This window comes from Equus caballus, chromosome 2 (genome assembly GCF_041296265.1).
Source record: "Equus caballus isolate H_3958 breed thoroughbred chromosome 2, TB-T2T, whole genome shotgun sequence".
Classification (NCBI taxonomy): domain Eukaryota; kingdom Metazoa; phylum Chordata; class Mammalia; order Perissodactyla; family Equidae; genus Equus; species Equus caballus.
Genome location: NC_091685.1, coordinates 44,667,240 through 44,692,968, shown reverse-complemented (window position 1 = coordinate 44,692,968; position 25,729 = coordinate 44,667,240). Strand labels below are relative to the sequence as shown.

At 43.1% G+C, this 25,729-nt stretch overlaps 1 protein-coding gene across 29 annotated transcripts in view; it reads right to left on the bottom strand.

Annotated features, from left to right (window-relative positions):
- Positions 1-25,729, bottom strand: part of NPHP4 (nephrocystin 4) — a 128,837-nt gene that overhangs the window by 47,578 nt on the left and 55,530 nt on the right. For all 29 annotated transcript variants that reach the window (XR_011436569.1, XM_023635897.2, XM_023635898.2 and 26 more), the window contains one exon: positions 18,852-18,990. Coding sequence is in view for 28 of the 29 variants with exons in the window: in XM_023635897.2 (XP_023491665.2) it covers positions 18,852-18,990 (139 nt within the window). In the remaining variant the exon portion in view is untranslated. The remainder of the gene's footprint in view (positions 1-18,851; positions 18,991-25,729) is intronic.

Sequence of the window (25,729 nt, the reverse complement as noted above, 5' to 3'; positions counted from 1 at the left end):
ACGACTTCCTGTGCCGCTCTGCATCACAACAAAAAGAAAATAACAGCAACAAAGACTTTGTCCCCCAAGGAGGAATCCAACACATAAAGCGCCATCCTTGACCTGGCCCTGCTGCACCCACAGGGCCGACCCACCACCCAAGCCCTTCCAGCTGTTTCAGAAGCCACTGGAGAAGGTGCCGCAGGCTCAGCACAGACTGAGGGACCTGCGGAGGAGGAACAGGGGGCAGCGACAGAGGGAGCGCCCCCCCTCAGGTGGCCCCAGCCTAGCAGCACAGCTCACGTCCAGCCACTCGTCCACCCAGCTCCTTTCTAACAAGCCAAGAGCGCTGGAGCACTCGAGCCCTCAGTTCCTGGAACGAGCTCCCTTCAGAAGGAGTCAGCAAATCATCGAGCAAGGTTTGCTTCCCAGGAAAATGTAATCTCACTAGAAGCAAGATGCAGATGAGGACTCTGCGGGGCCCAGCTGTCCTTGAATCTCACTTTCAGAGTTCTGCGCAGCAGCTCGCTGCCCCCAGCCCTCCCCGAAATGGTCTAAAAGACACACCAGAAGAACAGTGAGCGGACTGCTTTGTGCCGCCCTAAGTGGAGACTCTGCACACCCCGCAGGCTGATTTCGGTAACGAGGTAAAAATTGCAGGAAATGGCTCCATTATCCGCTGCTAAGAGAACCTGGCACTCAGGAGCCTGCCGGGAGCCCTCCGCGTCCTCCAGGCGAGGGAAATCTGAGCCCTGCGGAAGTTAAACCTCGAAGCCACTCAGCCTCGTCACGTGCACTCTCAGGTCCCCACGTCCCCTCACTGGGCACGTGTGGGATGCTGTTAAGGTGACTCTTTACGTCGTGACTTATGCAATCTTATCTTCCTAGAGAATAAGCAGCACAAGAAAGGCTCTGGCAGTGGATTAAAAAGACGCCCGCTGGTGATCCCAGGGCCAAGAGGTATGCACATACTCCAGTGAGGCACAGGCTGGAAGCAAATACACCAAAACCACAAAATAACTAGGCTTCAACACTTTTTTCTTTCATGTTTCATGTAGTGATCGCTGGTTAAGCTGCTTCCCAAATGACTCGATGGAACAGTCGTGCCCAGAGAACATGGCCTTTCGGAGTCTCCCAACAGCCAACGGGGTGGACTGGGCAGGGCAAATGCCGCCCAAGAGCATGACCAGACTGAGTGCTATCCGGGCAACACGCACGTGTGCAAAGGACACGTGTGCGGTGTCACCTGCAGCATGCACGAGCGTCTGCAGCAGCCCTGCTGAACACAGCAAACCGTCAGAGGGACCAACACACTCCTGACCCGGAAGTAGTACACAGGCCAACACACCCATGTGCGAAGTGTGGAAGCAGTTAAAGGGGGAGGTCACCCGGGGGGCCTGACAGGGAATGGTTGCCCAGACAAGTAACAGAGTAGAAAAAGCAAGGTACCAAACAATTTGCAAAATGTAATCCATCTATGTTAAAAGGGAAAAAAAGAAAACAACTCACTGACGTAGGCATGTAGGGAAAGCCACTGAAATTTGTGGGACAGTACGGAACAGCAGGTCTGTAACCTCCCCATTATCCATTGAGTAAGAACATATTTGTGCATCACCTGTGGCATTAAAAACAAACTTTGCTTTAACAATTACTGTAAGACAAGCCTTTGCGTCCCCGCCAGAACATGAAAACCAGCGCTCCTGGCTGAACCAAGGACACGGCACAGCACTGAAAGAGGAGATTTCTGCGGCGGGCGGCTGTTGACTCCAGGTGCTCCAGCCACTGCTCATACCCTGGCCGGGAAGGCTGGGCTGCTCACCGGGAGGAACATGGGCATGTGGCTGAGCCACAGGGCTCTGGTTTGAGGTAAATAACCTGGAAATTAAGAGAAGACTGCAGAGACGCAGAGACACAGAGACAAGAGCTCTGCCTGATGCTCAGAGGCCAGGGGACCCAGGAAGCTGTCCCTCAAAGGCCTGGGCCTCAGAGCCATCCACAGGGAACAGTGGGAAGGGACAGTGTCTGCGGTGCCCCACGCACCCACTGCTAGTGCAGAGCAGACAGGCTCCACACTGACTGCTGGCAACAAACAACTTACTTTCCAGCTGCAGCCGGCCTCTCCACCTGTCTGAAGATTAATTCCCCTGACACTCTATTACTCCGCAATCAGTCTCCACTTGCTGAAAATCACTGTCAGCAAAGGCTCAATTGTCCAGTCCTCTCTCTGTCAGGGCAGCTTCTAGAAGCCCAAATGCCCTAAACTTGCCCCAAAGGCAAGGCAGGGGCATGCAGTCTGCCCCAAATCTGGGCTGCCCGTGTCCCACTGGGTCACACAAACACCTGAGTCCTCAGCCTTCTCTGCATTGTGCCTGGAAGGGGAAGTGCGGGATTATGCAACTCTGAAGTGCATTCCATATTCTACAAAAAGAGGGACCACTTTTCAAGTCCACACACTTCAGCCAGCACTTTCGGAGAGCTGAATGGGCTAGGGTCACAGAAGGATGTAAAAATAAGCACACAGGTTATCGAATGATCAGAAAGTGGTCTTCACGGAGACATCCTCCAGGCTGGAGAGAGCAGAGGCCTCGCCAGTGTCCTCTCTGGAAACAATGGTGGGGTCCCTGCAGCATGACCACCTTCCTGCCGATTGCCGACCAGGAACGGGCCTGGGCAGGAGGCAGTGTTGAAGCCCTTTATCCCCAAATGCAAGCTGCCTCCCTGAAAACACTTACGTGTGAACATAGCAGTGTGTTCTTCGGGGAGACTGAAGAAAGGGGAGTCAGCAGGCCGGGCCTGAGGAGGGGCGTTCATGGAGGACCACGCTGCCCAGGGAACAGACCCGCCCGGGTTTAACTGAGGAGTCAGTTATTTGCCGGGAGAGGTGGCTGTTACTTAGCAACTTGCAGCAGCTCAGGCCAAGGCAGGGAAGGGGCCAGGCCTTGGTCCAGGAGGAGCGGGTCTGGTGATGTGATGGGACCGGGGTGAACAGCTGGTCCCAAAGGCAGGGGAAGGAAGAGGGCACCAGTGCTAAAGACACAGCTGGTGTGATTTAAAGAAAGATCGTGAAAAACAGCTTTCCTCATCAGACCTTGAAAACAAAGGAGTAATCAGTATTTAGGGGTACTATAGATACTATGAATTCCTAAGGCAAACCCATCTGAAAGGCCCTTATTCCTAATTATTTGGGGTTAAAAAGTCATTTTCCCTAAGACTTTGACCACAGCAATGGGGGCAATGAGCAAAATCAGGAAGAGCTCAAGGGACAGCTCGATGATGGAGTGATAGAGTGATGGAGTGGGCTCAGCTCTCGGTGCAGAAGGAACTCAGGGGACAGGTGCCGAAGAACCAGAGGGGCCTCATCTCGGTTAACCAGGCCAAGAGCAGTGGGGAGTACGGTGACGGGCCCTGAGCCCTAGGCTGGGCGTCACCTTCACAGGCTGGTCTCAGAAACGTCACCTCCCTTGTCAAGCCTCTGCTCTGAACCACTCACTGACGTTCTCCAGCAGAAAGCACCCGGATTCCTCTACAGCCCGCACACTAACTTCTGTTCCCTGCTCGACAGCTTCCCGCTCTCCCCGCCGCTGCACCACTTCCTGGAGGACACGGCTCATGGCGAGGGGCTGCCTGCGGGAGAGGACAGCCCAACAGCATCAACAGCGCAAAAGGTCACAATCACGTCAAGAATGTAACTCAAAATATTGTGGGAAACACCATGATTACATATTTTCAATGACCCCTTCTACACGGCTGTTTTTAAATCTATTAAGCAAACACCGCAATTGTGACACCACCAGAACATTCAAAAGCAAAATCCAGGTCAGGGCAATTCCATTACAGAAACAGAGCCTGAGTGCCCCCTAGCGGCTCAGACGCGCTCTTCCAAGGACGGTGACGAATGGACCTTCACTCTCTCGTAGTTTCAGAGAAGAAATAAAAGGATTATCCATAACAGAAAGCAGCGCAGATCATTAGGATTTCCAAAGGAACCACGTAAGCTGGTAAAATACTGAAGTAGAAAAAGTTTCCATCATAAGTTAAACACTAGCAGATATTTTAGTCTCTTACACTGGGTCCTGGGAGGCAACGTCTTCCAATGTTTGGAACCTGGGACGAAGGCCATCATATTAATGTGACATGAACGCAGCAATAAATCCAAATTAAATAAACCAAATGAAATCAGGTTCTATCCATGCAAATCTGCTGGTCCCCAAACGGTAGCTGCAAACAGATGACGCTGCTCCCACCCATCTGCACTGGAGTCCAATTCCTGATCCCCCCAGCAACTGAGGTATATGCTCCTCTGCCAAGGGCCTAACGATAAATCCTCTGGGGAAGAGCTACGAGCGTGTGTACCCAAGAGCTCTGCATCTGAAGAAGTCAAACCAAGGCTTGGTGAGCCCTACGTGGGAAAGTTACACCCTGGGTGCAGTCATGCAGAGAGAGGCCCATCCCAGCAGGTGACAGGATCCATCTCGAGCCAAAAGCGAGCTGCCTCTGGAGGGGAGCCCTCCCTGGGAGGGTCCCCTGGCTCTTGAGCATCCACAAAGCTCCTTGGAGCCAAAGCACATCTGGCCTCCCATGGGTGCTGCTCTGTGCCCAGAGGCCCGTCTAAAGGTCAAGATGGTGGGTTTCGAGAGGACAGGCTGGTTCTCACTGGTCTTCATCCTCGCACAACAGGATGAATAGCAGGAATTACCACCTCTTCCATCGAAGATTGAGAAATGCAGGAAAAGCTGGTCAAAGCTGGGATGTGACCATGCAACAGAAGCAGCAGAATGTGCTACAGGTCCGAGACTTGGAATCAGGAAAGCAGGCCCTCCATCTCTGGGGTGACCACACCTGCCAGTTTTGCACACCATGAATCCCTACTCTCTTCCCAGCGCCAATGGTTTCCTTTGGGGGAATCACCCTCCTGGCCCTTACCCACAGTCAGGGTGGGCCAGCCCACGCCCCACATCAAGAGAGGGTGTGTGGCCCAGGACCACCCACCCCATCCTATCCCCATCACAGTCATACGGGGTAAAGGCAGGTGACACAAGAGAGTGAGGGGGCTCCATCTCAGACTTTCACTGGAACGACTGAATCAAAGAAGCTCTTTCTGCTGGGATTCCTCAGCCCAAGGATAACCACAGAGCTCCTGGGGCCACCACACGGAGAAACCATACCTGGACGGAAGCCAACACTGAGACAGCTTGAGGGTGAGGGGCAGGAGTGTGGGAGAGAGACAGACAGACACACCAAGTTCTCAGGACATCCCCTGAGTGCTAGGATACAGCCAGGCTAACACCAGGGCTCTTCTGTCGCATGAGCCAACAGATCCCCTCTCGTTTCCTCTATTCTGAGTTGAGTCTCTATCTCTTGTACGTAAGAGTCCTGATTAATTCATTTACTCTACAAACATGTGTTGAATGCTTTACTATAGGCCAGGACTCTACTGGACACCAGAAAGATGAGCAGACACAGTTCCGCCTGTGAGATGCTCCTATGATAGTCTTTAGTACTGAACAAATATGTACACCAAAGTTCTGCACCTCTTCACCTTCTGTGCACAAATTAGGGCCTCTGCCAGCCCTGCAACTGGGTGGGGCCACGCGGCAGCTTCTAGTCAATGAGGCGGGAGAAGTCACGTGTGTCATTTCTGGGCCAGGGCATCTAACTGTGGAAGGAGATCCTGCGGAGGCCTTGCTTTCTCTCTGGCGTGGCATCAGCAACACTCGAGATGACAACTGTCCTCTGTGACCACAATGAGCAGAGCTACCACCAACCCACAATGGGGAGCAGGAGCAGGAAACAAACCTTTTTGTTTTAAACTGGTGAGATTTGGGAATTACCTGTTACCATAGCAAATGTGACTGATACACTCCAAAAACAGTATGGGAAGGAAGAAACATAGAAAACAAACAATGATATAAAATAAACAGCAGTATCTACACAGGGCTGTGAGACGCAGAGGAGAAAGCTCTGCCAGGGAAGAGACATCTGAGCTGGTCTTTAAAGAAGAGCAGAAGTTTCCACATGAAAGGACAACAAAAGTTTAATATATTTTTTTAGTGTCATAATAAAGGAAAACAGAAATTGAAATCAACAACTTAAAATCAATTATAGATCAAAACTTATGAAATAGGTCCAAACTGTACTTGGAAGAAAACTGCAGAACCTTAAATGCTTTTATTATTAAACAGATAAATGGAAAATAAGCTAAAGCATTCAACTTTAAGAAAAAAAATCCTTGAAAAAAGTAAAAGGATAGAATTAATAAAGATAAAAGCATATAAAATTAAAGATAAAATTAGAAATTTAAAGAACAAGAGAACCAATAAGGAAAATGACAGCCAATTCTTTGAAGAGAATAGTGAAATGGAGAAAGTTTCGATAAGCATGACTGAGAAAGGGAGAGACCCACCAAAATTTCGGAATGACAAAGGGAACTAATCACAGATATAAATTAAAACTTTTAGATTAGATATAATTTTATCATAATTTCCTTGTAAACTAAAGAAAGTGACCATTTCTCTGGGGAATATGTATCCCAAAAGTTAACACAAAGTTAGATCAAAAACCTAAATAGATCAATAATCATAAGCAGAAATTCAAATAGTTGTCAAAAAAAAAAATCCCATCACAAGACACCAAGTTGCTGACGGTTTTACAGGTTGAAACTATCTTTCGGTTGACACTATGTTAAGACACAGGAGAAGACGGAGAGCTTCCCAGCTCGTCGTGACGGTTTATTCTGTGCGTCCACTTGACTGGATGGATCACAGGTGCCCAGACACCTGGCCAACCACTCTCCTGGGTGAGTGTGTGAGGGCGTTTCCAGATGAAATTAGTGTCTGAATTGGTGGACTCAGTAGAGCATTTGCCCCCCACAGTGCGGGTGGGCATCGTCCAATCTGCTGAGGGCATAAATGAAACAAAAAGGCAAAGGAATGAAGAACTGGGCCCTTCCTGCTGACTGCTCACTGGGACAGTGGTCTTCTGCCCTTGGCGCTCCCAGCTGTCAGGCCTTCAGACTCGGACTGGAATCTATACCTTTGGGTCCCCTGGCTCTCAGGCCTTCAAGCTCAGACTGAACACAGCACTGGCTCTCCTGGGTCTCCAGCCTGCAGACGGCTGATTGTGGGACTTCTCCTCCTCCATAACTGCATGAGCCAATTTCTTAAATAAATATCTTCCTATACATACAACCCACTGGTTCTGTTTCTCTAGAGAAACCTGACTAAACACTCATTTTACAAAATGAGCACACTCCTAATACCAAAACCTGATAAAGACACCACAAAAAAGAAAGCTATAGATCAGCAGTCTGCAAATTATGGCCCACTGGTCAAATTCAGCCCACAACCTGTGCAGTTTCATTGGAACACAGCCACACTCATTTGTTCACACATCCTCGACAGCTTTCACTACACACCAGCAGAGATGAGCAGTCACAGGAGAGGTCATCTGGCCCACAAAGCCTGAGATATCTACTCTCTGGTCTTAAAGTCTGCTGACCTCTGCCACAGATGAACCTCAATTATGGAAATAGAAACAGAAGTCGTGACACAAGTTAACCGAATCAAGATAGGCATAACTGTAAAGTTCCCCACAAGTTATTCTCTATCTCTATTATCTCATTCTCTTTTTTCCCAATAGACTTTATTTTTACAGACATTTTACGTTCACAGCAATACTGAGCAGAAAGTACCAAGAATTCCCATGTACTCCCTGCCCCACACAGGTACAGCTTCCCCAACTAGAAACATCCTGCACCAGAGTGGGACACTACCCTTTCTGCTACCTAAAATATGTGGTAGTTTGTTTATTGTCTCTCTTTAAAATGTAAGCTCCATGAAGACAGGAGCCTAAACAGTCCTCTGGCACATCACAGAGTCCCAGTAGGGATCTGCTGAATGAAGGAGGAGTGAGAGGAGGGAGGTCCATGGAGCAAAGCCTATCTGGGTAAACACCCCCTCAAGCTCGTCCAGAAAGGCTCCTGCAAAATGGGAGGAGCAGAGCTAACACCAAGCTTTCTGGGCTGAGTGAGAAGCCACTTCCCTGGACAGTGTCACAGGCAGTGGTTTGTACCCATCGACGACTTTGGGGTCAAAATAACATCCATGGAAATCCTCAGAGTAACCACTAAACAAAAAATCAGAGCAGAGCCACAATTCACAAGAGAGAAAACTGAGAAATCCACTTCAGAACACCACCAAAATGAAATGGCAGTCAGAAATACAAAATAAGAGAAATAATGGAAACATAGAACAACCAGAAAACAAGAGATGAAATGGCAGTATTATGCCCTCATATAATAATAATCACTCTAAATGTAAATGGACTGAATTCTCCAATCAAAAGACAGAGAGTGGCTGGATGGATTAAAAAACAGACCCAACAATATGCTGCATTCAGGAAACACATCTCAGCTCCAAAGACAAACACAGGCTCAGAGTGAAGGGACCAACAAAATAAAGCAGGTGTTGCTACACTTTTATCAGACAAAGCAGACTTTAAGTTAAAAAAGACAATGAGAGACAAAGAGGGGCAACATATAATGATAAAAGGGACACTCCACCAAGAGGACATAACACTTTATTAATATATACGCACTTAACAGAGGGGCACCAAAGTTCATAAAGCAATTATTAACAGAACTAAAGGGAGAAATTAATAGCAACACAATAATAGTAGAGGACCTCAACACCCCACTCACATCAATGGACAGATCATCCAGACAAAAAGTCAACAAGGAAATAGATTTAAATGAAACACTTGATCAGATGGACTTAATAGACATATATAGAACATTCTATCTGAAAATAGCAGAATATACATTCTTTTCAAGTGCACATGGATCATTCTCAAAGATAAACCATATGGTCAGAAACAAGGCAAGCCTCAATAAAATTAAGAAGACTGAAATCACCCCAACCATCTTTTCTGACCACAATGCTATGAAGCTATAGATCAACCACAAGAAAAAAAGTATGAAAGTCAGAAATATGTGGAGACTAAACAACATGCTATTGAATCACCATTGGATCATTAAAGAAATCAAAGGGGAAATTAAAAAATACCTGGAGGGGCCGGCTCCGTGGCAGAGTGGTTAAGTTCGCACACTCTGCTGCGGCAGCTCAGGGTTCGGATCCTGGGCGCGGACATGGCACCACTCATCAGGCCACATTGAGGCAGCGTCCCACATCCCACAACTAGAAGGACATGCAACTAAGATATACAACTGTGTACGGGGGGGTTTGGGGAGATAAAGCAGAAAAAAAAAAAAAAAAGATTGGCAACAGTTGTTAGCCCAGGTGCCAATCTTTTAAAAAAAAAAACCTGGAGACAAACAAAAATGAAAATACAACATACCAACTTTTATGGGATGCAGCAAAAGCGGTCATAAGAGGGAAATTCATAGCAACACAGGCCCACCTCAACAAGTAAGAAAAATCTCAAATGAGTAGTAATCTTAAAATGCACCTAACAGAGCTAGAAAAAGAAGAACGAAGAAAGCCCAAAGTCAGCAGAAGGAGAGAAACAATAAAAATCAGAGCAGAAATAAGTGAAATAGAGACTTAAAAAACAGTAAAAAGGACTAATGAAACTAAAAGCTGGTTCTTAGAGAAGATAAAATTGACAAGCCCTTAGCTAGACTCACCAACAAAAAAAGAGAGAAAGCTCAAATAAATAACATCAGAAATGAAAGAGGAGAAATCACAAGATACTGCAGAAATACAAAGGACTATAAGAGAATACTATGAAAAACTGTATGCCCACAAATTCGATAACCTAGAAGAAATGGATGAATTCCTAGACTCACACAGCCTCTCAAAACTGAATCAAGAAGAAATAGAGAATCTGAACAGACCAATCACAAGTACACAGATTGAAACAGTAATCAAAAACCTCCCAAAAAACAAAAGTCCAGGACCACATGGGTTCTCTGGAGAATTCTACCAAACATTCAAAGAAGACTTAGACCTATCCTTCTCAAACTATTCAGAAAAACTGAAGAAGATGGAACGCTTCCTAACACATTCTATGAGGCCAACATCACCCTGATACAAAAACCAAACAAGGACAACACAAACAAAGAAAACTACAGGCCAATATCACTAATCAACTTAGATGCAAAACTCCTCAACAAAACATTGGAAAACCAAATACAGCAATACCTTAAAAGGAGCATACTCCACGATCAACTGGATTTATTTCCAGGGATGCAGGGATGGTTCAACAACCACAAATCAATCAGTGTGATACACCACATTAAAAAATTGAGGAATAAGAATCACGTGATCATCTCAATAGATGCAGAGAAAGCATTTGACAAGATCCAACATCCATTTATGATAAAAACTCTCAATAAAATGGGTATAGAAGGAAAGTACCTCAACATTATAAAGGCCATATATGACAAATCCTCATCCAACATCATACTTAATGGTGAAAAACTGAAAGCCATCCCTCTGAGAACTGTAATGAGACAAGTGTGTCCACTCTCACCACTCCTATTCAACATAGTACTAGAGATTTTGGCCAGAGCAATTAGGCAGGAAAAAGAAATAAAAGGAATCCAAACTGGAAAGGAAGAAGTAAAACTTTCACTATTTGCAGATGACATGATTCTCTATATAGAAAACCCTAAAGAATCCACCAGAAAACTATTAGAAATAATCGACAACTACAGCAAAGTTTCAGGGTACAAAATCAATTTTAAAGAAATCAGTTGCATTCCTATACACTAACAATGAACTAGGAGAAAGAGAAATCAAGAATACAATCCCACTTACAATCGCAAGAAAAAGAATAAAATATCTAGGAATAAACTTAAACAAAGAGGTGAAAGACCTGTACACTGAAAACTGTAAGACATTACTGAAAGAAACTGAAGAAGAAGACATAAAGGAATAGACAGATAATCCACGTTCATGGGTCGGAAGAATAAACAGAGTTAAAATGTCCATACTACCCAAAGCAACCTACAGACTCAATGCAATCCCCATCAGAATCCCAATGACATTCTTCACAGAAATAGAACAAAGAATCCAAAAATTTATATGGAACAAGAAAAGACCCTGAATAGCCAAAGCAATCCTGAGAAAAAAGAACAAAGCTGGAGGCATCACAATGCCTGACTTCAAAATGTAGTACAAAGCCATAGTGATCAAAACAGCATGGTACTGGCACAAAAACAGACGTACAGATCAAAGGATCAGAATTGAAAGCCCAGAAATAAAACCACACATCTATGGACAGTTAATCTTTGATAAAGGGGCCAAGAACGTAGAACGGAGAAAGGAAAGTCTCTTCAATAAATGATGCTGGCAAAACTTGACAGCTACATGCAAAAGAATGAAAGTAGACCATTATCTTCACCATACACAAAAATTAACTCAAAATGGATTAAAGATGTGAATGTAAGACCTGAAACCATAAAACTCCTAGGAGAAAATGTAGGCAGTACACTGTTTGACACTGGTCTTAGCGACATCTTTTCGAATACCATGTCTACCTGGGCAAGGGAAACAAAAGAGAAAGTTAACAAATGGAACTACATCAGACTAAAAATTTTCTGCAAAGCAAAGGAAACCATGAACGAAACAGAAAGACAACCCACCAACTGGGAGAAAACATTTGCAAATCAGTTATCAGACAAGGGTTTCATCTCCAAAACATATAAAGAACTCAGACAACAACAACAACAACAAAAACAACCCAATCAAAAAATGGGCAGAGGACATGAACAGACATTTTTCCAAGGAAGATATACAGATGGCCAACAGACACTTGAAACAAGGCTCAACATCACTAATTATTAGGGAAATGCAAATCAAAACTACAATGAGATATCACCTTACACCGGTCAAATGGCTATAATCACCAAGACAAAAAACAACAAATGTTGGAGAGGGTGTGGAGAAAAGGGAATATTCATACACTGCTGGTGGGAATGCAAACTGGTGCAGCTGCTATGGAAAACAGTATGGAGATTTCTCAAAAAATTAAAAATAGAAATACCATATGATCCAGCTAACCCACCACTGGGTATTTATCGAAAGAACTTGAAATCAATGATCCAAAGAGATTTATGCCCCCCTATGTTCAGTGCAGTATTATTCACAATAGCCAAGATGTGGAAGCAACCCAAGTGCCCTTCTACAAATGAATGGATAAAGAAGATGTGGTATATATACACAATGGAATACTACTCAGCCATAAAAAAAGACAAAATTGTCCCATTTGCAACAACATGGATAGACCTTGAGGGTATGATGTTAAGCGAAATAAACCAGACAGAGAAAGACAAATACTGCATTTCACTCATATGTGGAAGATAACAAACATATGGACAAAGAGAACAGATTAGTGGTTACCAGAGGGGAAGGAGGTTGGGGGGGCGGGCAAAAGGGACAAAGGAGCACATGTGTACAGTGATGGATAAAAACTAGACTACTGGGGGTGAGCACGATGAAGTGTACTCAGGAAGTGATAAACAATAGTGGACACCTGAAACTACACAATGTTATAAACCATTATAACGCCAATCAAAAAAAAAAACCTCCATGGAGATGTGCTGCATTTGCCCCTGCCCTGGTCATCGCCATGTTTCCAGTAAGATTTGGGATCTGTGTCTAATTGGGTCAGTGGTGAAAGGGGTATGAACATGGGGTCACTGCCCACTGATGATGCCACCCAGAGGGATGACAACAGCAGTGGAACCACAGAGACAATATTAACGACCGCCAGGAGCAACTGTTCAGCATTTGCTCCGTATCAGGCAGTCCTGAGCACTCTGACGAATCTGTACTCATTTCATCCTCTCTGTAACCTCTGATATCCTTTGTCCATTTTTCTTTTCTGTTGTTTATCTGCTTATTGATCTGGAACAGCTCTTTCTATCATCTTTCTTCTTTCTAATCTTCTAATTCTTTCAATGAAGTTTTAATGGTTATATGTATTGCAAATATCTTTCAGTCTGAGGTCTGTCTTTTAACTTTGTTTATGGGGTCTTCTCTCATACAAAAGTTTTATATTTTAACATAACATGCTTCTCAATCTTCTCTTTTTGGTTTATGCTTTGTCTATCTTGTTTAAGAAAGCCTTCCTAACCCCAAGGTCACAAAAACATTCTCTGATTTTTTTCCTAACATTTCTCAAGTTTTGTTTTTCATATATAGGTCTTTAATCCATCCCATTTTACAGCCGAGGAAACTGAGGGACAGAGACATTAAGTAACTGGTGTAAGGTCATTCAATTAGCAAGTATGCTTTCCTAAACAACACATACAATTGTCTTGAAAGTTACTTAAATGCTACCATATATCCTTTCAGAACTTGCTGCTCCCACTCAACATACTGTCTTGAAGATTTATCCACCATGATATGTAAAGATCTATTTCAAATTCATTTTAACCACTACACAGTGTCCCGTTGTCCAAATAAGTCAGCGGACGTATCCACTCCCCGACAGGGAGCACCTGAACTACTAAGAGCAGTGCTGTCATGAACATCCTTGTCCAGGTCCCATGTACATATGAACTGGCTGTTCTCTGTAACAGGAGTCCAGAAACAGCATTTCTGAGTTGTAGGGTATGAACAAAATATTACGAAATTGCTCTTAGAGCAGCCGTTCACAACACACTCTGTGCATGGTGAGGGTCTCTCTCTTCCCACATGCTCATTAACCTTCACGCTATGAGACGGCTACTGAGGGGGATGAAACCATTTCTCCTTTTATTTTGCATTTCTCGGATTGCTGGTAAAACTGAGCACTTTCTCATGTTTACTGCTATCCTGGTTTCTCCCCTGTGCGCTCCCTTTTCATATCCTTCGTCCATTTTTCTTTCCTGTTATTTATTATTTCTCATGGACTTGGAGGAGCTCTTTCTATAATCTTTCTTCTTTCTAATCTTCTAATTCTAAAATTTTCTGAAAGTTCTGGGTTTGTTTTGTAACCCATCTGGAATTTATTTTTGTACATGATACGAAATTAGGATCTGATTTTGTATTTTCCACACGGACAGCCCTTCCAGAACTGTTAGTTGATTGGTCCATCCTTCCTCCCTGTAGTCAGCAGAACAATGTTCCCCACCCCAAAAAATGTCCACCTCCTAATCCGCAGAGCCTGTAAATGTGTGGTTACACTACCAGGGGAATTAAGGTTGCAGATGAAACTAAAGGTTGCTAGTCAGCTGACCTTGAGATGGGGAGAGTATCCTGGGTGACGTGTGTGGGCCCAACGCAATCACAGTCCTTATAAGCGACAGGAAGGCAGGAGGATCAGTCAGAGAGACTTGAAAATGCTACTTTTGAAGATGGAGGAAGGGGCCAAAGGATGCAGGTGGCCGCCAGGAGCTGGGAAAGGTGAGGAAACACATTCTCCCCCAGAGCCTGCAGAAGGAACCGGCCCTGCCCACACCTTGATTTTAGCCAGTGAGACCCATGCTGGACTTCTGACCTGTAGAACTGTAAGTAAGTTTGTGCTGTTTTAAGCCACTACATTTTGGGTAATTGATTATAATAATAATAGGAAACTAATACACTCCTTATCTGTAATTTGTCATACATCACACTTTTTATTTTGTCCTATCATCTATTTCTCTATCTCTGCACCAATGCCATCCTGTTCTATTACTATAAATTTACAGTAAGTCTGCAAATCAAGAAAGGTGAAGCCTCTTTTCTTCTTCAAAATTGCCTTGGCTATTCTGGACTATGTAATTTCTTTAATTAAAAAAAAGAATATATCTTAAAAGAAAATAAATGCAGTGCCCAAGGGAGATACATTCCAGGCAGGGAGCATGAGCCAAGACTCAGAGTCATGAAAACAGCGGCAGGATCATCAAACCACAAGTCGCACAAAACAGCTGGGAAAACTTTCAAAACCACTGGACTCTGAGCCCTGGGAGCAGACGACTTCAACAGCCTAGAAACCATTAACAGCTAGCAAAGACTTTTACTGCTGGCCATGATGGAGTAACACTGACCAAATTTACCCTCCCAACTCAAACAAATTGTTTTAAATCCAACAAAATATATAAAACAACAGTTTTCAAGACACTGGAATTCAGGCAACAAAGGAGAGCAGTCCTGAGGAATGGGCAACAAGAGAGGCGAGCCCTCTGAGTGCCATGGCTCACAGTGCTTAGTGAGTCAGCAGGTCGAGGAGCAGGGAGGGAAACCCAGACAGAGCACAGTGGACCCCTGATTTGAGAAGACAGAGCTGGGAGTTCAAGGAGACCAACGAAGCTGGAGTTCACAGGGCCGAGCTCTGGCAGGATGAGGTGCAGAGGGAAAGAACTCCAGTCACTCACAGAGGGTCCCTGCAGGCTTCAGATGACTGATCAGGAAAGAACCACTGCACAGCAGCCAGTGCTCAGATAGCCAGAAAGAGGCCATTCCATAGGCCAGACTGGCAAACATCCTAATTCAGGGACACTGGGAGGGTACTCCAAGGGGTCTTCTCACCAAGTGGAGAATAATTAGTCCTAGAAAGAATGCTGCTCCGGCCCCACCTAACATCTAAGGGCAAGACCCAAAAGGGTCAAACTGTCTCCAAAGCTCCAGAGCATTCACCCAGCACAGAAACGTTCAGCCCCCAATAGGAGAAAATTCACAGTATTTGGATTCCAAGCAAAAATTACTAGGCATGGGGGCCAGCCCCATGGCATAGTGGTTAAGTCCGGCGCTCCGCTTCTGTGGCCTGGGTGTGCGAGTTCAGATCCCAGGCCAGGCGCAGACCTATACCACTCATCAGCCACACTGTGGTGGTGACCAACATATAAAGTAGAGGGAGACCAGCACAGATGATAACTCAGGGATAATGTTCCTCAAGCAAAAAAAAAAAAAGAAGAAGATTGGCAACAGATGTTAGCTCAGAGCTAAACTTCCTCAAGAAAAAAAAAAAATGCCATACATGCAAAGAAGCAAGAAAATATAACCAAAATTAGGACAAAAATCAATCAATCAAAACTGATCCAGAACTGATAGAGATATTAGAACTAGCAAACAAGGATATTAAAATAGTTGTAACTGTATTTCATATGTTCAAAAAGCTAGAGGAAATACTGAACGTGTTAAGTCAAGACATGGAAGACATAAAAGAGAACTTCTGGAAATGAAAACTACAGTATCTGAGGTGAAAAATACATTGGATGGGGTTAATGGCAGATCAGACACTGCAGAAGAAAAGATGAGTGGACTGAAGACACAGCAATAAAAGCTATCCAGAATGGAACACAGAGAGAAAAGACTAGAATGAAAGGGAACAGAACATCAGTGAGCTGTGGGACCACTGATAGATGTGTAATTGGGGCCCTGAAGGAGAAGAGTGAGAAGAAGACAGAAGAAATTATTTGAAGAAATAATGACCACAATTTTTCCAACTGTGATAAAACTATAAACCCAGAGATCCAAGCTCAATGAACTCCAAGCAAAAAATCAGTTGAAGGACAATTCTGGCAAATCCAGACAGCAGCAGACTACGTTTTAAATCTCCACAAATCCCCTCATGAAAACAGGGCAACCAGGACAGCAAAACCAGAGCCCACAGCCCAGCCAGGAGAAGCCGACGGTAGGTCCTGCCATCAGTTTACAACCAATCAATCAGAGGGCTTCAAGCCCAACCAGCTGCTTGCTGCCAGCACTGTAACTACGTCATAAATCAGACACCTGAAAATTCCACTCCAGAAAAGGTAATTCCATTTTTCCCTTAACGCTAGCTGTACAAGTCTATTCTCTAGGGAAATGATCTATTCTGGCATTTCTACGGACACAGGTAAACAATGTTTATTACATTTCACTATTGTCCTTTCAAGTAACTTAATCAAAAACCAGATTAATCATGTTTGATTTTAACCACAAAATATGCCTATTTTTATAATCAATGATATTATCTTTCTTTCCTATATTTATGTTTCTTACAGGTTGGTATTTGTTTTATTTTTAAAATGTAATTATGAATATATGTCAAAGAAGAAAACACTAGATTTAAAACAGGGAATGGGTTAGATATAAATGTGATCCTTTGTTTAGTTTTTTTATTTTTAAAGATTGGCCCTGAGCTAACATCTGTTGCCAATCTTTTTCTTCTTTTTCCCCTCTCCTTAAAGCTCCCCAGTACACAGTTGTATATTCTAGTTGTAGGTCCTTCCGGTTCTGCTACATGGGACACCGTCTCAGCATGGCTTGACGAGTAGTGCTAGGTCCACACCCAGAATGAGAATCAGCAAAACCCTGGACAGCCGAAGCAGAGGGAGTGAACTTAACCACTTGGCCACAGGGCCGGCCCCTTTTGTTTAGTATTTTTAAATTATATATTCTATGCCTTCAACACATTTAACTTTACCAACTAAAACTGGAAATTTATTCTAAACTGACTCTGACAGAAAATACATGCCTACCACGCAGCACTGCGAGGGATTCTAGCAGATACTCTGGCAATTTCTCAAGTACAAGTGGTGCTGTACATTTCAAAACCACTTACATAAGACGTGATTATTAATGTACACATTAGTGGCAAAGAGGAATCGTGAGAACAATCCGGTACGCACAATATTCAAAAACTGAAAGAACAAAACAATTAAAACCATCAAATGTACTGCCCTTTTGAAAAGAAGGAAAATACTTAATGATGTGGTTTGTCCCACAATCAGCTATTAAATTTGGGTACCTGAGTATTTTTAGATATCTCAGAAAATCCTGGAAGACCATGAAGACGGAGGCCAGCACATCGAGTTCCAGGCCAAAGAAATAAGTGTGCTGCTTCCACCAACTGTAAAATTAAACGCAACAAGGCCAGTTTCCATAAACTACAATCTCAACTCATAAAAATCACTGCCAAATGACAGGCTCGCTTGCACCTGTGCACCAGCACCAGGCCCTGCAGCCGAGAGACAGTGGCCAGTCCTCCCTGGAGACCTGAGCAGCACCCGAGAGGAAAGCCATCACAGGACGGATGAAGACTACGCTCCCCTCTACCAGCTTGCACATTTGTTCATTCCCTGTCTTTCTAACTTTCTAAGAGACTAACCACCTGTGATCTAGAACATTCTTTCAGCAGGAGAGATCTCTAGAAGAGCCAAGGACTCAATGCTCACTCAGGGTGAACTTCTCCAACACTCCCTGCTAACTTCCGCTCCTCTTTCACCACAGGTGGAATTCTCAATCAGGACGCCAGCTTGGGGGTCCTTAGGCATAAACTAAGGGCCCTGAACACAAGGTGTCAGCCACAGCAGAAGGCGCTGGGCCAGCCAAACACGAAGCCGAAGGCCTCCATCACTCCTCGGCCAGCTACACTCATGCAGGCACAGCATCACCCACGGGAAGGACGTCACTTTCCTGGTAGCCCTGGCTCCCTTTCTTAAACCTGCATCTGAGATCACAGACTCTCCACTATGGCAGAGCTTCAAGGGAGCAGAAAGCACTTTTTAAAAATGACAAACTCACGGCTATACTAACAGTGCAAAATAGAACTGGCAGTCCACAGCTTCCAGCCAACCTCTAATCTGCAAGCCCCGTGTCTGCAGGACACCCACATGAAGCGCCCTTTTAGGCGTCACCAACAGACCTTCCACAGGCCCTCGGTCAGGGGACTGCAAGTAACTGAGCTGATTCGTGGCTGAAGCAGAGGTGACAACTGCTGGGCCACACCTGATCACTGTTCAATTCTACACCTCTATATTAAGGAAAAATTCAACCAACTGATTCAAATTAAAGCAATCTATGGCCACCATTTAATAATCTATGATAATGATTATATCTATGATGATCTACGATAATCTTTGATAACAATCTGATAAACGGTATTGTACTGGACAAAGTCCCTCGGGAACAGAGGGAAGTCATGCTGTGTGCCTGAAAAGTCAGCTCTCTGCAAACACTTACTTGAAGGGGACGTGGATGGCTTCCTGGAGGGCCTCTGCTCTGCCTTGGGGCCACTGTCGTGCCCTGTGGATGTGTCCAGGAGTCCTTCTGGGCTCAGCGAGTACTGGAACTGGACGGTCCCCGACTCCACCTGCTTCACCTACAGTAGATCATAACACAAGCAATGACGGCCACGCTCTCTTCATCAGCATCCTTTGGTTAGAATAATTCAAGCAGGAACAATTCGCCTAGCCCTCAAAGACTAGGCAAAATCAAGGATCTCTGAAGCCATGTGTTCTGAGATGATAATCAAGTACTTTTCTGAGCAGAAAACAATTGACTGTGACACTAAAATCCCAGAAGACCACATTATCACAGAATGACCCTTATGCAAGTAGCAATCAAACTTTTCTCCGGCTTTGAATGTTTTTAATTAACACGTAAAATTGACTTCTTAAAGTTTGGAATACATTTCTATGAGTTTCAACACGTGTAACCACCACAATCAGCGTACAGAGCAGCTCCGTCAGCCAAACACTCCCTGGTGCTGCCCTTCGTACCCCATCCTGCCCCCCCCGACCGCCACAGTCCCCCAGCGGCTCCATCACGTGGTCTGGTCTTGATAGACGTCACATAAGTGGAATCACATGGTATCTAACTTTTGAGACTGGCTTTTCTCACTCAACACAATACTGATGAGACTCCTCCAAGTCATTCTATCTATTATTATTTGCTCCTTTTTACTGCTGAGTAGTATTCTACTGTTTGACAGACCACAGTTTATTTATCCATTTACTCATTTAAGAACATCTGGGCTGTTTCCAGCTTGGGCGATTACACACAGAGCTGCTACAAACACTGCTGTGCATACTTCTGTGTGAACGTAAGTTTCATCTCTCTAAGAACAGGATTGCTGAGTCATGGGGTAAGTGTCTTAGGAAACTGCCCAACTGTGATTTACCTCTGGACTCTACTCTGTTCAATGCGTCTATGTGTCAGTTCCTTCACCACAGCACTTTATATTGATCATCGTAGCTTTATTGTAAGTCTTCAAATTGTGTATTATGATTCCTCTAACTTTTCTTTTGAAAATTGTTTTGATTCTTCTAATTCTTTTGCCTTTCTATAAAAATTTTAGAATCGGCTTGCCTATATTTACCAAAAAAATCCTGCTGGGATTTCGCTTGAAATTGCATCTTCTATAGATCAACTAGGGGAGAACTTATATCTTTATATGTTGAGGTTTCCAATCCATAAAGACGTTATGTCTCTCCATTTATTTAGGTCTTCTTTGATTTCACCTAAGAGTAACCACAATGAGAATAATGACATGCAGCAGAAGGAATGTTTCATGGTTTTCAGTATTCAGATCCTGTACATATTTTGTTAGATTTATTTCATTGAGGGGAGGGCTTTGTAAATAAATACTGTTTTTTCAAACTTTACTTTCCAACTTTTCATTGCTAGTATATAGAAATACGATGGAATTTCTATCTTGACCTCCTGTTGTCTCCTGCAACCTCAATAAACTCACTTATTTATTCTAGGAGTTCTTTTGTAGATCTCTTGGGATTTTCCACGTAGACAATCATGTTGTCTGAAAATAAGGACAGTTTTGATTCTTCGTTTCCAATCTGCATGTGTTTCCTGTTGTCTTCTTGCCTCACTGCATTGCCTAGGACTTCCAGGACAATGCTGAACGAGATTATGAATGCTGTAAGCAGACATCCTTCACTTGTTCCTGATCTTAGGGGGAAAGCATCCAATCCTTCACCGTTAAGTATGATGTTAACTAAAGGGTTTTTGTAGACGGCCTTGATCAGACTGAGGAAGTTCTCTTCTGTTCCTAGTTTGCTCAGAGTTTTTATCATAAATGGATGCTGAATTTTGTCAAATGCTTTTTCTGCATCAATTGCTATGATCCTAGAGTTTTCCTTCTTTAGGCTATTACTACAATGTATTACATTTCTTGATTTTCAAAAAGAAAACAGACTTGTATTCCGAGGAGAAACTCCCACTTGGTCATGGTGTATTTTTTTTCCATATTGTTGGATTCAACTTGCTAATATTTTGCTGATATTTTGTTTTACATCTGTGTTCTTGAGGGATATGTGTCCACGGTTTACTTTTCTCATACTGTCTTCTTTTGGTTTGATATCAGTAATACAGACCTCATGACATGAACTAGGAATTGTTCCCATCTCTTCTATTTCCTAGAATAGACTGTATAAAATTGGTATCATTTCCTCTTTAAATATTTAGTAGAATTCACAGTGAATAGGGCTGGATATTTCTTTTTCAAAAGTTTTTTAATTATGAATTCAATTTGTCTAATAATTATAGAAGTAAACTACTCAGGTTATCTACTTCATCTTGGATGAGTTTTGATAGTTTGTTGTTTAGGATGAATTGATTCATTTCATCTAAACTGTCAAATTTATGAACACAGAGTTATTCATAGTATTCTCTTACTGTCCCTTTGACCTTGTGGCCTGTAGTGACAACCCTTCTTTCATTCGAGTAGTAGTAATGTGTCTTTTCTTTTTCCTTTTTCTGTCTTGCTAGAGGTTTGTCAATTTTATTGATCTTTTCAAAGAATCAGTTTTTGGTTTCATTGGTTTTCTCTATTTTTTTCCTCTACTGTTTTTGTTTTAAATTTCACTGTTTTCTCCTCTTATCTTTATTATTGACTTTCTTCTGCTTGCTTTAGGTTTATTTTGCGCTTCTTTTTTCTAGTTTCTAAAGGAAGATTAGATTACTGATTTGAGACCTTTTTTCTTTTCTAACATAAGCACTTAACCCGATAAATTTCCATGTAAGCCCACTTTAGCTGCATCCTACAAATCCTGATATGTTGTATATTCAGTTCAAAATATCTTTTATTTTTTTCTTGAGGCTTCCTCTTTGACTTACAGATTATTTAGAAATGTATTGTTTAATTTCCAAGTACTTCTAACTTTTTATGTCATCTTGGTTGTTGATTTCTAGTTTAACTCCATTGTGATCACAGAATATACCCTGTATAATTTCAATTCTTTTAAAATTATTAAAGTTTGTGTTATGACGCAGGATGCGGTCTATCTTGGTGGGCGTTCCATGTGCACTTGAGGAGAGCGTGCGTTCTGCTCTGCTGGGTGGACTGCTCTACAAACGTCACTTACATCCAGGTGGTTGATGCGGATGTTCAGTTCTTCCATAACCTTGGTGATTTTCCATCTATGTGTTCCATAGTTTACTCTGGGAGGAATGTTGAAGTCTCCAACTAGAACTATGAATTTGTCTGTTTCTCCTTCCAGCTCTATTAGTGCTGCTTTATGCACTTTAAAACTCTGTTATATGCATATACTTTTAGGATTGTATGTCTTCTTGGTGAATTGACTCTTTCACCATATGTAATATCCCTCTTAATTCAGGGAAATTTCCTCTGCTCCCCAATCTACGTGTCTGGTATGAATACAGCTACTCCAGTTTTCTTTTGATTGGTGTTCGCAGGGAATGTTTCCCCTCCTGTTACTTTTAACCTGCCCACATCATTACATCATGAAGGGAGTTCCTGGTAGACAGCATACAGTTGGACCTTGATTTTTTGTGCAACCTGACAATTTCCATCCTTCAACTGGCGTGCTGAGACTATCTTCATTATTTAATTACTGGTATGTTTGGGATCAGGACTATCATTTTACTATTTGTTCCTTCTGTTTTTCATTCCTGTTTTTCTTTCTGCCTTCTTTTGAATAAATTCCATTTTATCTATCTACTAGGTTTTTTACTATCTGTTTGTATCTCATTTTGAGTGATTCTGCTTGCATTTACAACGTAAATATTTAGCTTGTCACAGTCTACTCAGAATTGAAGTTTCATTCTTTCAAGTGGACTGGAGAAACCAGGACACCATATAGGCCTCTCTACCTTCCCTCTCTGTCTTATTGCTGTCTTACCTATTATGTCTACATACCTTAAAAATCCTATCACGGTCCTAATTTCTGCTTCAACCACCAAACATATTTTAAAGAACTCAAGAGGAGGAGAATATTTTATCATATTTTTCATTTCTGTTGCTCTTTTTTCATTCCTGATACACCAAGTCTCCATCTGGTATCATTTCTCTTCTGTCTGAAGAAACTCCTTTAGCAATTCTTTTAGAGCATATCTACTGCCAATGAATTCTCTTAGTTTTAGTTCGTCTGAGAATGTCTTTATTTCACCTTCATTCCTGCATGACTTTTGCTGGGGAGAGAAGTCTGAGTTCTGGGGTCTTCCTGTTAGTGCTTATCAAATGTTGTTCCACTTCCTTCCAGCCTCCATGGTTTCTGCTGAGGAAAATACTCGAATCACTGCTCCCCTAGAAGTAAGGCAGCACTTTTCTATCGCCGTTTTCAAGCCTCTGTCTTTGTCTCTATTTGTCAGCAGTTTGTGATTTGTCTGAGTATGGATTTCTTTGCATTTGTCTCTGGGGTTCACTGAACTTCTTCAATCTGTAGGTTTATGTCTTTTGACAAATTTGGGAAGTTTTCAGCCATTATTTCTTCAAATATTTTTTCTGCACTGTACTCTCTCTCCTCTGCTGGGACTCTGATGACACAAGTGTTAGCCTTTGTGGTACTATCCCAAGGTCCCTGAGGCTTCACCCACTGCCTCCCGATCATTTTTCTCTCTGTGGTTCAGGGTGGATAAATTCTATTGATCTATCTTCAAGTCCACTGATTCTTCTGTCATCTCCCTTCTGCTATTAAGCCCATCTAGTTTATTTTTATTTTGGTTATTTTTCCGTCCTAAAATTTCCATTTGCTTCTTTTTAATCTTCTATCTCTTTGCTAAGACTTTCTAGCTTTCCATTCGTTTCAAAAGTGTTCACTCTTATTTACTGGAGCATTTTTATAATGCCTGCTTTAAAGTCTTTGACAATTCCAAAATTTGTGTCATCTCAGTGTTGCTGTGTGTTGAACGTCTTTTCCCTGTAAGGTGAAATTTCCCTGGTTCTTTGAATGTCAATTAAGTTTGGATTGTATCAAGAACATTTTGATGAACATTCAAAGACTGTGAGTCTCATTTAAATTCAATGGAGAATGTTGATATTTCCGTTTAGTCTGGAATCAACCCAGTTGGGTTCAGGCCACAGTTTCCAACCAGCCTTCCGTGGGTTGTGGCTTCAATGCCAGTTCCGTTCTCAAAGCCTGTGCAGTGCTGTCTGGATCTCTCCACAAGTGATCCACCCGGCCGGCAACTCCGTGCCTGGGTGGTGATCTACCCACAGTTCAGTTCTCCAAGTATGCTGTTTAGGCTCAGACTCAGGCATGCGCAGCTTGGGGGTCAACCCAGCATTTCTTAAACAACTTTATGGGGTTGCTTTCTCAGCCCCTCCCTCTCCACAACCTCTCTGGTACTTTCCAGTTCCCTGTGGCTCCCTTCACAATCCTGCGGCCAGGCCCTGCTGTGCTGCACGTCTCCGGCAACAGCACCTAAATCCAAAGCCAAGCAGTGGGAGGACAGAGCGTTTTTTGTTTTGTTTTGTTTCTATTTTTCTTTTTTCTCCCCAAAGACCCCTGGTACACAGTTGTGTATTTTTAGTTGTGGGTCCTTCTAGTTGTGGCATGTGGGACGCCGTCTCAGCATGGCTTGATGAGCGGTGCCATGTCCGCGCCCAGGATCCAAACTGGCGAAACCCTGGGCCGCCAAAGCAGAGCGCACAAACTTAACCACTCGGCCACGGGGCCGGCCCCCTGTTTTTTCTTTTAAGAAGTGCAAGAGTATATTAAAGAGCTAAAGTTCTCATCTATCATTACTGGAAGTCAATATATGATGTCTAAAATTTATAAACCAAGAAATAGTAGTAGAAGCATAATATCTGGAAAACAAAGTAAATACCATAAGTCACAGCTAAGAGTTGAAAGTGTGCCTCTGGAGATATAAATTTTTTTAAAAAAATACAATTATTTGCTCAAGGGAAAAATACAGGAGTTGTTTAGGAAAGAAAACATAATCATAATATACTACTTACCTTCACAGTAAACAACATGGAAATAATCATAAAATAAACCCCAAAATTTACTTAGCCAAAAATTATGGGATGTTTATAACATTTATATTTTTCTTTGATTAATATCTGCCATTCCCACTCAACTGTAAGTTCCATGGGATCGAGGATATTTTTCCTATAGCATATATACATGCTCAATAACAATTCACTGAATGAATGAATAGGATCCAGAATTAACTGGCCTGGGGGCAGAGAAGAGGCAGGCCTAGGGCTCCGCGCTCTCTCACTCGCCAGGTGCTGCACTGCTTATAAGATAAGAAAGGGAGGAAGAAGCAGAGGAGCGCTCCTAGAAGGCAGGGGAGCGAAGCGAGTTTGTGAGTCTCCGTTCATGATTTCAGTTAATTACATCTGTTCAGAGCAGTGGGCCTCAACTAAGGGCAATGTTGTCCCCAGCAGACATTTGCGGCTGTCACAATTGGGAGGATGATACTGGCATCTCGTGGGGAGAGGCCAGGGCAGGTGCTGACGATCCGCCAACGCCCAGGACAACCTCACATTAAAGAATCATCTGGCCCAAAACCTCAACAGTGCTGAGGCTGAGAAACTCTGATTAGAAGTGATATTCCTTGTGAAAAAATGGTGGTATTTGATATATTTGTGTTCTTAATATACCCCAATATAGTTTACACACTTTAAGAGTAAAGGAAATGCCGTGGCATAAGAAGGGTAACATTAAATAAAATAAATATTTATTTATATTCATACAGACAGACAGAGAGAGATCATGAATGAGGAGAGAATGGCAAAGGCTTCAGCATTTCTAATGGCAATTTGATAATAAGGGCTCAAACTAGACCGTGTGGGAATGCAGCAAAATGTGGTCCCATAATGAGAGACATTCCTTATGATAAGGAAAGCTGCA